Source organism: Tamandua tetradactyla, chromosome 1 (genome assembly GCF_023851605.1).
Source record: "Tamandua tetradactyla isolate mTamTet1 chromosome 1, mTamTet1.pri, whole genome shotgun sequence".
Taxonomy (NCBI): domain Eukaryota; kingdom Metazoa; phylum Chordata; class Mammalia; order Pilosa; family Myrmecophagidae; genus Tamandua; species Tamandua tetradactyla.
This window is the reverse complement of record NC_135327.1, coordinates 91,897,093-91,909,654: the sequence shown is the minus strand read 5'-3', so window position 1 is coordinate 91,909,654 and position 12,562 is coordinate 91,897,093. Positions and strand designations below refer to the sequence as shown.

At 42.7% G+C, this 12,562-nt stretch overlaps 1 protein-coding gene across 3 annotated transcripts in view; it reads left to right on the top strand.

Annotated features, from left to right (window-relative positions):
• MINDY4 (MINDY lysine 48 deubiquitinase 4) overlaps positions 1–12,356 on the top strand; it is a 137,417-nt gene extending 125,061 nt beyond the window's left edge. For 2 of the 3 annotated variants that reach the window (XM_077120529.1, XM_077120512.1), the window contains exon 18: positions 11,951–12,356. In XM_077120529.1, coding sequence (XP_076976644.1) covers positions 11,951–11,999 — 49 coding nt within the window. In that variant the 3' untranslated portion in view covers positions 12,000–12,356. Of the gene's footprint in view, positions 1–1,765; positions 3,309–11,950 lie in introns of those variants that run through there. The other variant, XM_077120521.1, reaches the window with a different exon arrangement.
• Positions 12,357–12,562: the final 206 nt, after the last annotated feature.

Sequence of the window (12,562 nt, the reverse complement as noted above, 5' to 3'; positions counted from 1 at the left end):
TTACATCAGGCTGAATCGCAAACTCCCCTGTTTGTGAAGCGCTTGGGGGTTGGGTGGGGTGGCCAAGGCCGTGGCTCTCATTGCCTGTGACCTGGGAGGGCCTAGGGCGCTGCCTGCCCAAAGGCCAGCCAGACCATGGTAGGAGCAGCAGAGAGAGAATTCCATGTTGTTAGTGGGAAGACCAGGAAGGGGAAATGGGCGGGGTGGCTGGGACATTCTCGTTCCAGGCCCTGACCATTCGCTCGTTCGTCTGCTGCCTGTCCCCTGGGTCGGGGACAAAGCATTCTTGCGGGGTCATGCACCGGCGCATCTTTCATCAGGAGGATTAAGGGCACATGCAGGGCGCGTCCCTTTCATGTACAAAGGGCCACTCATTCAAAGTGATGAGAGAAGGCATGGCGATGGGGATGGGAGATGGCAGCGGCCTTGGCCCCTTCCGCAGACTGGCGTGGGAGGTCAGGGGGCATCCTGCCTGTGGGCCGCCTTGCATGGGGGCCTGCCAAGCAGGGCTGTGGACTCACCTCCCAACCCCTCTTTCTCTGCACCTCCTTGAGGGGGAGACCCGCCCCCGAACCTTCTGGAGTAACCCCTTTTTCTGCAAGTGGAAAGACTAAAGACGCCTCACAGCATAGCTCACCCCAGTCCCTCCAGGCACAGGTCCAGGGATTTGGACCTCATGGGCTCAGCCCTAACTGCAGCCACTTGAGGATGACTTGGGCTCTGGTTGTCCCTGAGGCAGCCCCTCACCCAGAGCTGGAGTGACAAGGAACTCAGTCCAGAGAGTGTGCAGATGGGCCTGGGGCTTCTTCTTTCTGCAGCTGCCCCTTTCCTTGTCTCCCTGTGGCCAGCTGCCAGCAGGTAGCAGTGAAATGGGGTGGGAAGCTGGAGAGGCTGTGAGTGAGCAAAGGGTCAGGGCCAGATGGGGTCTCTGCCCTGCCCTCACCCTCGCCCTGGCTCACTGTCTGTGAGTGTGGGCAGGGCCAAGCCTCAGTATCTCCTAGAGCAGGGCTTCCTGCTCTTTCTCACAGATACAACATACAGCATGAAGGGTTAGGGAAAACTGGCCTATGGGCCCCACCCCACGCAGCTCCCTGACTACGTAGGGGATTAGTATTTTGGCATCCAGGTATGGACGTTCATGGCTCACCTATTGGAAAATTTGCTCTAGAGCAGTGGTACTTAAACCTGACTGCATCAGAATAGCCTGGGGTGGAATGGGGTGAGGGAGAGGACTGTTGTCACTCTTATGGTAGGACTGGGGTGGGACCTGGAGAACTTGCATTTCTAACAAGTTCCAGGTGATTCTGATGCATTCTGGACCACATGGAGAGCAGTGGTTATAGGGAATGGTGAGGGCAGTGTCTACCCCTAACCCTCATCCCAGCTGCCCTGTGAGAGTCAGACATCAACTAAGCCGCTGCCTTGCAGCGTCTGGTGGCTGTAAAGGCCTGGGCTGGGCCCCTGCCCTCCTCCCACCCCATAGGAGGAATGTCTAGCCCTTGCTAGGACTTCCCTGGCCCCAGTCCCCCATCACTTGCCCCACCTGGGCAGGTCTGCCTGGGCAGTTGACACAGTGAGACTTTTCCCACTGTTGTTCTGGGAGAAGCCAAGAATGTGAGTGAATACTGGGAATACTGTTTTCCCCACCCTGGTACCCATCAGATAACATCCCACAGTAATGGGAAACAGCAGCCAGCCCTGGCCTCCTGGAGGTCCGTTCCACAGGGTTGGATTACAAAGGCTTTGCGTTTTGTTTCCGTCCCAGATTCTCAAGCAGCTCAAAGAGAGAACCTTGGGAAAGTGGCCTCTAAGGTCAGTGTGGACCCGTTGGAGATGGGGGTCCCGCTTCTAGGGGGACAAGTCCTGATGTTCCTTAGGAAGTCCTTGCCCTGTCAGGAAGGAGGAACATACAGTGCTGTGGCCTGAATTCAGGTCATCGTTTCAAAGGCAGAGTCTAATCCCAAGCACCTCCTTGGACTCAGCTAATGGCTACTGACCCACTGGTTCATCTCACTGGACTTACTGGAGGAGAGGCTAGACCACCTGGGTGGGTGGATGGGTACCCCTCCCATCACTTCAGCCCTCACAAGACCCCCAGAGCCGGACCCCTGGCAAGAAACAGATAAGTAACCCCATGCTCCTGCCTTCAGAGAATTCACAATCTAATACAAGTCATGTTCAGAATCAACCCTGTTCTTTAGAGTTAATCTAAGGAAAGCTGCACTGCCCACTCTTAAACCTGGCTCAGTTTTTCTGTAAAGATTCCCTGCCCTCACCTGACCAAGCACAGAACTCACCATGCACTTGGTCTTCTGGCAACTTGCTTGGACCCAAAGGGTACTTGTCCATCACCCAGTCCAGCCTCTCCCCTTATAGAAAGGGACACTGAGATGTCCAGAGTGGAGACACAACAAATGCAGATGAGCTTAGGCCCTCATTGTCCCCAGACCAGTGGAAGGTCACTGAGCGGGCAGTGTGACTTCCCGCTGTCTGGCTTTGTTGCCACGGCAATGTTGCACAAGACCAGACTGCTGGTTATGCCTTCAGACAAGAACATCCTAATTTGAACCATCCTTGCGTCCCCATGCCATCTCTACTCTTTGGTGTGACGCACATTTTGGCCTCAGAGAGTCTCCCCTTACTTTTGCTTGTGTCAGTGATATGGGGCCTGGCCACTCCCACCCCCATGCTGTTCTCTAACCATTGCAGCTAAAACAGACTCATTTATGGTCATTTCCAAACAAGACAGACAGTGACCTCTCTCAGGCTTCCAGCCTAGCTAGAATGAAAGAAAATGAAAAGGTTGTCAGCAATCCAGAGCAAAGAGGAAAGAACTCATAACCGGGGCCTGGGGCTGAGGCACAGATGTTTCTGTTTGGAGACCTAGAAAAGAAATTGGAAATGTAATTCCAGTTGTGAAGGATGCCTTGGAGGGGCTGGAGCAGAGCACTCTCTGAACTGCCCTCTGCCTGCCTGAAAACATTGTTGCAGCCTTCCTGCCCCTGTTGACACCCTTGCCCCACGCTTCCTGTTCACATTTCCTATCATCAAAGGAGGCTTCCCAGGTGCTCCATCTGCACCACCTGCCACTCTCCTGCCCCCAGTGCAGCCCTCACACACCCATCTCTGGTTTTCTTTTTTCTGTTGGGTTCTCAGGACACTGCAGTGGGAAGAGCATGGGATGGGGAGTCCGGACATCCCAGTTGAGTCCCAGCTCTGCTGCTGTCACATAGTATGACCTCTACAAGTTCAGGTTCTGCTCTGAGCCAAGTTTCCCCATCTGTCAACTGGGGATGGTGATCCCTTCCCTGAGCTGTTGTGAGGTTCTGAGTGAAGAGGTGCAGAAGTGTTCTCCTTTCTCTGAAAACTGTAAAAGGCTCCAACATGTATGGGGTCAGTCAGTAAAATTGGGTAGTCGTGAGCTGGACAAGAGGAAGCAGAGGGGAAGGGACAAGAGAGTACGGGAGTGGATCATGGCTTTGTACTTGACTCATAAACCTAAAGAACACTAAAGCAATTTCACTTAGTTCCTTCTTACCTGATCCGTCATGTCTGACTGACAACAAAAATTCCAAGGCAAAAAACACAGTCCGAAGAGTTGGAGTTAAGTATCAGAAGCAGACTTAGACATGGCAGATATGTTGGGGCTATAAGACCAGGAATTAAAAATGATTATGATTAATACGCTAAGGGCTCTCATGGAAAAAGTGAACACCATGCAAGAACAGAAGGGTAATGTAAGCAGAGGAGAATCAAAGGGAAATGTTAGAAATAAAAAAATTTGTAACAGAAATGAAGAATACCTTTGATGGGTTCATCAGAGAACTTGAAGATATGTCAGTAGAAACTTCAAGAGCTGAAATGCAAAGATAAAAAAATAATAAAAAAAAATGTAACAGAATATCCAAGAACTGTGGGACAGTTGCAAAAGACATAACATACACGTATGGGAATACCAGAAGGAGAAGAGAGAAAGGAATGGAAATATTATTTGAAGTTATAATAGCTAAGAATTTTCCAAAATTAACGACAGACACCAATAGTGTTTATAGCCTATATAAATGAAATGAATGACAGCAGTAATTTAAGGAACAGGAGGGAGGAAATTGAGAATACTATGTTATAAGCTATCTACACTATCTATGAAGTGGCTTAATGTTGTTTGAAAGTGGACTTAGGTTAGTTGTAAATGTATGTCAAAAACTCTAGGGCAACTGCTAAAAAGATTATTAAAAATATAATTGATAAATTGATATGTTAGGAGAGGAGAGAAAATGAAATAATAAAATGGTCAATTGAAAGTGGGGAAGGCAAAAACAACAACAGCAACAAAAAAAGAACAAAGGCAATACACAGAAAATAAGTACAAATAGGGTACCTGTTAATCCAGATGTATCAATAATCACTTTAAATGTGAATGGTCACACCAATTAAAAGACAGAGATTGTCAGAATGGATTAAAAAAACCAACAATAAGATCCAACTCTCTGTTGTCTACTAGAAACCCACTTTAAATATAAAAACACAGATAGATTAAAAGTAGAGGGTTGGTGAAAGAAACACCATGCTGACACAAATAAAAAGAAATCTGGAGGAACTATATTAATTTCATACAAAGCAGATTTCTGAGCAAGGTAAATTATCAGAGATAAAGAGGGTTGTTATATAAAAGTAAAGGATCGATTCTCCAAGAAGACATAACAATCTTTAATATGTATGTACTTAAGAACAGAGTTTCAAATTATATGAGGCAAAAACTGATAGAAGTGCAAGGAGAAACAGGCACATCCGTTATTATAGATGAAGACTTCAAAACCCCTCTGTCAGGACAGTACGAAAGTGGCTCAGTGGCAGAGTTCTCGCCTGCCATTCTGGAGACCCGGGTTCAATTCCCTGTGCCCGCCCATGCAAACAAACAAACAGAAAACTCCTCTGTCAGCAATTGACAGATCCAGCAGGCAGGACCTCAGTAAGGACATAGTTGAACTGAACAGCACCATCAATCAATGGATCTAATTGACATTCATAGAATACTTCATCCAACAACAGCAGATCACACATTATTCTTAAACTCTCATGGAAACTATGGAACTATTAAACCTTACCATCAGGGAATCCCCTGATACTGTGTCAAACTTTAGGGACACCCAAATCAATAGGCCATGCCATCGATCATGAGGCTTACTCTTATGAAGCTTATGTAGGCAGCATAGATGCTTAGACTACCTATAGGCATGCCTAAGAGTTACTTCAAGGAGGACCTCTGGTTGTTGCTCAGATGTGGCCTCAATCTCCCTTAGCCCAACTCTGCAAGTGAAATCATTGCCCTCCCTCTACATGGGACGTGACATCCAGGGGTGAAAGTCTCCCTGGTGACGTGGGAGATGACTCCCAGGGATGAATCCAGACCTGGCACCATGGGATCAACAGTTACATCCTGGCCAAAAGGGGGAAAAGAAGTGCAATTAAAAAGGTATCAGTGGCAGAGAGTTCAAGTTGAGTCAAGAGACTACTCTGGAGGTTGCTCTTACACAAGCTTCAGTGGACCTTGCTACCTATCATAACCTACCAACCCTCAACCAGGACCATTACAGCCAATCCTAAAGAACACCTAGGGCAATATATAAGATTCCACAAGGGATCCAGGCACTAGAGTAACTTGCCAGAAACCCACAACCTCCAGATGGGTCCCTGGTCCAGAAAAATCCTGACACCTAGCCTAGCCTCTCCAGAACGTCAGATAGTTCCATCTCCCTACCCCATATTAGCGATAAACCCTTCCAATATCAAAAATTTAGAACTGCCATAGCCCGAACAACGCTAATGAGAGGTATGGAAAGATCAAAGGTGATGGTGGAATTATACATAGAAGATAGGACTTAACAAATGAATATGAATGCTGAATCATAGAATTGATATCTCTTTTAGTCTCCACTATTTTAGAGCAGCTAGACATAAAAACCTAAAATGGTGAGACTGTAACCCATGTCAAAGTGTGAAATATGTTCTACAACTAATTGTCATGCTGTGCTTTGAAATTTATAGCTTTTTTTGTGTGTATGTTATTGTTCACAAAGAAAAGAAGGAAAAAAAAAGTCAATGGTGATGATAAAAAAGTATTTAAGTCCTCTAACCTCCTATATTCTGGAGCAACTAGAAGGAAAAATATGAAAGGATCATGTGGTAGACCATGACAAACTCTGGGATCTATCCTTTAACCACTTTTTGAAGAGTATTTTGATAACTATTGCTTTTTTATTTCTTCGCTTTGTATATACGTTATACTATACAATAGAAAAAGTTAAAAAAAAAACTCTCATGAAACATACACTAAGATAGACCATATCCTGGGCCATAAAACATACCTTAAAATATTTAATTCAAATTTACCTTAACAAATTTAAAATAACAAATCATTCGAAGTATGCTCTCAAACAACAATAGAATTAAGCTAGAAATGGCAGAAAGACAACTGGAAAATCTCAAAATATTTGGAGATAAAACAACACACTTCTACATAACATGTCAAAGAAGAAATCTCAAGAGAACTTTTAAAACATTTTAAACTAAATGAAAATGAAAATACATCACATCAGAATTTGCCAGAGACAACAATAGCAGAGCTTAGAGGGGGATTTATAGCATTGAATGCAAATGTTAGAAAAGAAGAAAGATCTAGAATCAATAATCTAAACTTCCACCATAGGAAACTAGAATAAAAAGAGCAAATTAAATCCAAAGCAGACAAAAAGTAACAATTAAAATTAGAGCAGAAATCAATGACACTGAAAACCGGAAACCAATAAAGAAAATTGACAAAACTAAAAGCAAAGACCCATAATTTTGAGAAACATCTAGCCAGGCTAACTGAAAAAAAAGAAAAAACAACACAAATTACTAATATCTTAAATGAAAGAGGAACTCTCACAATTGATCCTATGGACATTAAAAGTGTATTAAAGGAAGATTATGAGCAATTCTATGCCCACAAATTTGACAACTTAGATGAAATGAACAAATCCCTTGAAAGATATAGCCTACTAAACCAAAACTCACAAAAGAAGAAATAAATCATCTAAATAGGTCCATATATATTAAAGAAATTGAATCAATAATTAATAATCTTCCCAAACAGAAAGTGCAAGGCCCAGATGATTTTACTGGTCAGTTATACCAGAAATTGAAAGAAGAAATTATGCCAGTTCTCTACACTCTCTTCCAGAAAATAGAAGCAGCAGGAACACTTCCTAACTCATTTTATGAGGCCATTATTACTCTAATACCAAAAGCAGACAAAGACGTTAAAAGAAAGGAAATTAGAGACCAGTGTTTCTCACATACGTAATATTTCTCACATATATAAGAGCAAAAATCCTCAACAAAATATTACCAAATCAAATCCAACAATATATAAAAAGAATTAAATATCACAACCAAGTAGAATTAATTCCAGGTATGCAAGACTAGTTCAACATTAGAAAGCCAATTAATGTAATCCATCACATCAATAAGCTAAAGAAGAAAAATCATTTAATTATATCAATAGATGCAGAAAAAGCATTTGTCAAAATCAACACTCATTCATGATTAGAAACTCAGCAATCTAGACATAGAGAACTTCCTCAGCTTGATAAAGAACATATACAGAAAACCTACAGCTGATGTCAAACTTGTTAGTAAGAAAATAGGTACTTTGCCCCTAAGATCAGAAACAAGATAACATGTCCACTCTCACCATTCCTATTCAACAATGTCCTGGGAGTCCTAGCTAATGTAATATGACAAGTAAAAGAAATAAAAGTATACAGATTGGTAGGGAAGAAATAAAGCTGTCTGTGTTCAGAGATGTCTGTGTAGAAAATCCCAAAGAAGTGACAGAGAAATTCCTTGAACCAATAAGCAATTATAGCAAGGTTATAGGGTGCAAGGTTAATATACAAAAGTCAGCTGCTTTGTGGGGGCACGGGTGGCTCAGTGGTAGAATGCTTGCTTTTCATGCAGGAGACCTGGGCTCGATTCCTGGACCATGCACCAAAAAAAAAAAAAGTCAATTGCTTTCCTGTATATCCAGAGTAGACAATTAGATTTTGAAATTAGATTTTGGAGTTAGTTTGAAAACATAACTCCATTTATATTAGTCCCCAAAAGATGAAATACTTAGGTATAAATCTAAAAAAAATGGTACAGTATCTATATGAGGAAAACGATAAAAGTGTCCTGAAAGAACACAAAGACCATCTAAATAAATGAAGAGATTTTCCATATTCATTGATAGGGAGACACAATAGTATTAAGATGTCAATTCTTCTCGATTTATAGATTTAGTGCAATCCCCATAAAAAAAATACCAGCAAGGTATTTTGTGGTTATTGACTAACTGGTTCTAAAGTTTATATGGAAAGGCAAAACCCTAGAACAGCCAATACAATATGGAAGAATAAGTTGGAGTATTGACGTTATACTCAACGTCACTTTCAATCTAAAGGTCAGAGATGTTGATGCAAAGTAGCTCAAGCAAAGGACAGACTTGAAGAAAGACCAAGTGCCAAAGCCCAAAAAAAGAAGAAGGAAATTCAATGGGAAACTAGATTATTTTGTGAAGATGGAGAATGTTGGGTTTATGATAAACCATTACTAAAATATCTTGGTGTTGCCAAGCATTAGGTTGGGAAAACGCAACAAACAATCTTCCTTTGGGAAGAAGCAGAAGTTGTTCATGCCCTTCTTACTGCAGTGGTTCCTGTCTCAAGGATGCTGCACTTCCTGAAGCAGATGTCCAATTAAAGCAAGAAAAGCTTCCCTTTTTCAGGAAGAAGCTTCCCTTTTTCACTTCTCTGTGGCAGTGACAATTTCTTCCTTTTTTAAAAAAATATTTTAATTAAGATATCTTAACACATATACAGTCCATCCACAGTAGACAATCGGTGGCTCACAATATCATCACATAGTTGTGTATTCATCACCATGATCATTTTTAGAACATTTGCATCACTCCAGAAAAAGAAATAGAAAGAAAAAAGAAAAAACTCATACCTCCCATAGCCCTTACCCTCCCTCTCATTGACCACTAGTATTTCAATCTACCCATTTTTTTTACTCCTTATCCCCCCTATTGTTCATCTATCCCTCATTATTTATTTATTTTTATCCTTATTTTTTTTTTTTTACTCTTCTGTCCATACCCTGGATAAAAGGAACATCAGACACAAAGTTTTCAGAATCACACGGTCACACTGTAAAAGTTACATCATTATACAATTGTATTCAAGAATCAAGGCTACTAGAACACAGCTCAACAGTTTCAGGTACTTCCCTCCAGCCACTCCAATATACCATAAACTAAACAGGGATATCTATATAATGCATAAGAATAACCTCCAGGATAACCTTTTGATTCTGTTAGAAATCTCTCTGCCACTGAAACTTTATTTTGTCTCATTTCTCTCTTCCCCGCTTTAGTCAAGAAGGCTTTCTCAATCCCTTGATGCTGGGTCCTGGCTCATCCCAGGATTTCTGTCCCACATTGCCAGGGAGATTTACACTAGTTGGCTTAGAGAGAGGCCACATCTGAGCAACGAAAGAAGGTCTGTGGGGGTGAGTTTTAGGCATGATTATAAGTAGGTTTAGCTTCTCCTTTGCAGGAATAAGTTTCACAGGGACAAATACCAAGATTGAGAGTTCAGCCTATTGAATTAGTTGTCCCCTTGCGAGAATATCAGGAATTCCTCAGATGAGGAAGCTGAATATTTCTTCCTTTCTCCCCAGTCCCTTAAGGGAACTTGGCAAATGCTTTTTTTATTCTCTGCCCACTTACCTTAGGATGTACTGGGCCATCACATTAACCTGTACAAACCAACAAGATCTCATTCTCTATTCAATATTCCATGTAATTGTGGTGTTCAAATAAACTGATCATACAAGTTAAATTAGATAATGTGCTACCCAAAATATAAGTTTTGCACCAAATAAACATCTCTCCCTTTTGTTTCACACAGAAGTTGAAGTTTTAAAAATATGGACCATATCATCCTTTACCTGTATTCTGATTTACCTTAGTCCTATCCAGATCAGCTTCATCATATCTCTGGTCAAAGTCTGACAGCAACTTTTTAAAATAGTTTCATAGCTTCAGAGCTCTAACTCTGAGTCTCAGGTGTCACACAAATACCCAAAGTTTCTGGGAATGAACAGGTTATACACAGATAGCTCAGTATCTCAGAATTTAGAAATAATAATTACAGTTCCTGAATATATGTGACTGCTGTAAGAATTTATAATCTAGGAACCTTCACAGAAGGCCCCAACCTTATAATCTATGCTCTCGACTTCAATTCTCCAAGTTTGTATATTATAGTTAGTCCATATGAGTGAGGCATGAGAATATTTGTCTTTTTGTTCCTGACATTTCCATTCAGCATACAGTCCTCAAGTTCCTTCACCTAGTTGCATGTCTCATAACTTCATCCACTCAATAGTCTGTTGTGTGTGTACACCACAGTTCCCCCTTCCATTCTTCAGTCATTGTACCCTTAGGCCACCTCCATCCACTGCGAATTCATGAACACTGCCGCCATAAACATGAGGGTGCGAATGTCCATTCGTGTCCCCACACAACAGGGTTTCAGGATCATATGGCAACCCCACCCCTACCCTCCTGTGGAACCACCACACTGCCCTCCAAGGGGTAATACCTCTCAGCTTCTCTACCAACAGTGAATATGTACATCTCTTTCTCCATTTTTTCTCCAGCACTTGTTTCTCTCTACTCACTTTTGAACAGTTTTATTCACACACCATGCAATCCAACTAAGTAAATAGCCACGCCTTTGCCACCATAATCTATATGAAGACGTTTCCTTTTTTCCCACAAAGAATGCATATCCCTCCCCCATATCCCCTGCTTGTTGACTTTTAGTTTTGCCATAATGGCTTTGTTACATTCAGTGGAAACATATTACAATGTTAGGCAGTGATGATTTTGACTTCTGTCTTGAGAAAAACTTCAGACCTTGGAAACATGAAGCCTACTCCCTCTCCAAACTGCACACCTTGGAAAGCATTTATACATCCCTGTCTTTAACTCTTCACTTTAACATTGTTGCTGAGATAACAGCATCTTTTTCCTAGTTCCATGTGTACAATACATACACACACACATATATACATATATATATAATTCCTAACATCAGATTTTGCACAAATATTCCATCTATTATCAATATATACTCCTTTGAGTTGTTATAGAAATTTGGTGCTACATACCAAAATCAAGTGTTAGGAAATTTCATGGTCTTGTCTACAATGCCTTTTATTTTGGAGTTGGACTATTGTTAAATTATACTTAACCAGACTACAGTTTATACTCAGTGCTTCTTAAGGCTTCATGAAGTAATTTTAAAAATTGCAGATCTACTGTGTTTCTATGTGCTCAAAGCTCTTCACTAGCCTAGGGGCACTTAGGATAAAGGCAATCCTTATAAGACCTACCAGACCCCAGTGGCACCACCCCAGCCCTCTCCTGCCCCACTCTCCCTGCCTTTCCAGCCTCCTGCCACACTGGGCTTCTTTCTTCATTTCCAACACCCCAGGATCCCTCTGTATCTAGGTTTTCCCACCTGCAGCTGATGTGACTGGACCCAGATGTACATAGGTCCCTGACATTGGCAGAGCGGCCAACAGTGCCTGGCACAAAGCAGTCTTTTGTGAAGCATTTGCAGCACGAATGAGTGAAAACCCTCTCTCCCTTTGTCTCTTCCACTGCTTCCCTGGTGCTGGGTGTATTTGTGTTTCTTAAGGGACTGGTGTGGGTTTGTATGTGTATATGGAGGGGTACAGGGTAGGGTGGAATCTGAAATCCTCAAAGGGACTTCAGTAAGTGAAAGCAAGACACAAGTTCCTATCTGCCCCCTGCTCCTCTTTAACCCTCCTTCTCTTGTTATCTCACCTTTAGGTGGAAGGGGGCATCGGTGAACTGGAATGGCTCAGATCCCATCCTGTGACCCTGAGATGTGGGTCAGCCCCATGTATCCACTGCTCATCTTTGGGGGTGACAACTGAATCCCACACCTCAGGGACAAGTCTCTGAGAAGCATGTCATCCCCACCTGGGCCAGCATGGCTTTCTCTTCTGTGAAGGGCCCCACCAAGACTCTGATAAGAAGCCTGGGGTGCTGCTATATGATGGCCCCTACCAGGGGGCAAGACTGCCAAAGGACTGGAAGGAGGTGGCCAGATCTTTGCTGCCTTTTGACACATCCTTCTCTTGCTCTCTTTTGGGCCATCCTCTCTCCCAGGCCTGTGATGGGGGACCCTGGGCACTCATTATTTCTGGTAGTTGGTTTTCTATAAAGCAGGAGTCAAATGTTTGCTGAGACTCACTTGTTCTTTTCCCGCACAGGGAACATGAGGTCTGTTAATGGGTGTATATGTTCTAGAGCCCCAAGGAGCTGTGGCTAAGAGGCCACCAGACACAGCTCTCTGCAGGCAAGCTATGCCCTTTTGTCCTATCAAGTTCCATCCTGCCTTCTACTTGATCAGCTCTAGGTATGAGTCACTGGGCTACA